The following is a 1800-nucleotide window of genomic DNA, read 5'->3' as shown; positions in this document are numbered from 1 at the left end:
GGACAGAGGAAACACTAACTTAACTACAATTTTTAAAAATATGTTACACTTTTTAGTCATCAATCAATAAACAAATTGAAGTAGACCCGGTTGATCAGACGAGAACATGGACGTTTAACAACTACGCAGTCGCATATCAAATCACAAGAAGAGATAATGGAAATTAGTGTGGTGATAACAACAGCACAATTAAAAAGACGAACTCAGGAAAACACATGTCAACAGAACAAGCTGACAGACATTTGTGAAGAAATTTTAATATCTGATTTCCTTCGCCTACAAAGGCAGTAAACGTTTCACAAATTAGTCATTTTGCTCAAAGAATACAAGATCTCTAAAATTCTGAAACTTCAACATTAGAAGCTGTCAATCAGTTTTAGTATTTCGCCAACCATAGATCGATACTAAAGCACTGTATTGAATAAAAAGTTGCTTTCCATGTGGAATTTCAATATATACCTATGAATCTTACAGTAGGGGGAAAGTTGATAATAGCGACCGAAATCTCAAATAATTCACTAATGAAATAAAAAAGTGGACGAACTTTTAAAAAATTTAAACTTATTTATAAGGAAATAAAGAAATTATGATACAAAAAAACATTCCGAAAATGATACATTTACAATTGCAAAGAATAAAAAAGAAAGAGATGGAACGAAAGTTTTGGAGGATTCATTACTGAAAGTAAAAATTAAGGTATTCATGGTTTGTCATCATAATAATAAACAAAAAAGTCAAGGAATAGCAAGTTGCTTAGAACAAACAAATGAAATAAGTTCATTTTTATTTTTTGTTTTTAAAAAGGTAACTCAAACATTTGAAACAAGTTATAGAATATTTTCAGAAATATATATCATATTATACATTTTTAATCTCTTCGCGATTGAATATTGAATTTTTCTCAGATGATTCAAACAATCCATCCGTTGATGGCTTTATAAAGTAGGTAAACAAGAATAACAGAAGATATTAGGAAATATAAACAAATCAACAAAATATATATTAGTAGTATTTGTGAATAAATTTAAAATATATGCGTACAACCATATGAAACATGTTTAGATATTCTATACACGTGTTTAAACTACACATGGACAAACATCTAGGATAGTTAGATGTATAAAAAAGAAAAAGAAATAATGGTGGCCGAGTGACAATATAAATCATTAACAATAGGTTCGATTAACTATGTATATATATATATATATATATATATATAGGATACTACTGAGTGTGAGCTGCAAACAAGAGGTATTTACAGATACCTTGTAAAGTGATGGCTTAATGGTTAAGGAATTTGACTTTTAACCGCCGAATTTCAGGTTCAAACCCTATTCGCCATAGTTCAGTTTGGGAAACAGGGTAGTATCATTAACACTCAAACTTAGAGTGCAGCTGATATCCAAGTATCTGAAGAATGAGTTAATTTAAAAAATTTCAATGACTGTCCAAGTTAAATTTATTAAGGGAAGCATTTATTTAAGAATTAGTTCAAGGTAGGAATGATCAAAACAAGTTACAGAAATAATTTGTATCTGTGACTTCCGGCCTACGCTCATTTGGGAGTAACAGGAGTAAGTAAGTATCTTTGACTTCCTCATCCTCTTAAAAAATAATATAGCCTTGAAACACAAAGAAAATTCAGCTGTGAAAAACTAGGGCGAATACATTGGAACATTTTCATTATGAAAATAATAATTTAATAAATAAATAAATGGGGTTGTTTGTGGAGATTTTTAGTAATTTTTTGTATATAGTTGAAATCATGAGTCAATTGAAGCTAGACCACCATGGAAAACC

At 29.6% G+C, this 1800-nt stretch overlaps 1 protein-coding gene across 1 annotated transcript in view; it reads right to left on the bottom strand.

Moving 5' to 3' along the window:
• Nucleotides 1–858: 858 nt before the first annotated feature.
• Smp_143240 (hypothetical protein) overlaps nucleotides 859–1800 on the bottom strand; it is a gene marked incomplete at both ends in the record, with an annotated part of 45021 nt that continues 44079 nt past the window's right edge. Inside the window, 1 exon segment of the mRNA XM_018794515.1 lies at nucleotides 859–933. Coding sequence (XP_018648920.1) covers nucleotides 859–933 — 75 coding nt within the window.

Source organism: Schistosoma mansoni, chromosome 1 (genome assembly GCF_000237925.1).
Source record: "Schistosoma mansoni strain Puerto Rico chromosome 1, complete genome".
In the NCBI taxonomy this organism is placed as follows: Eukaryota; Metazoa; Platyhelminthes; class Trematoda; order Strigeidida; family Schistosomatidae; genus Schistosoma; species Schistosoma mansoni.
The sequence above is the reverse complement of the archived record's forward strand: the minus strand, read 5'-3'. Positions and strand labels throughout refer to the sequence as shown.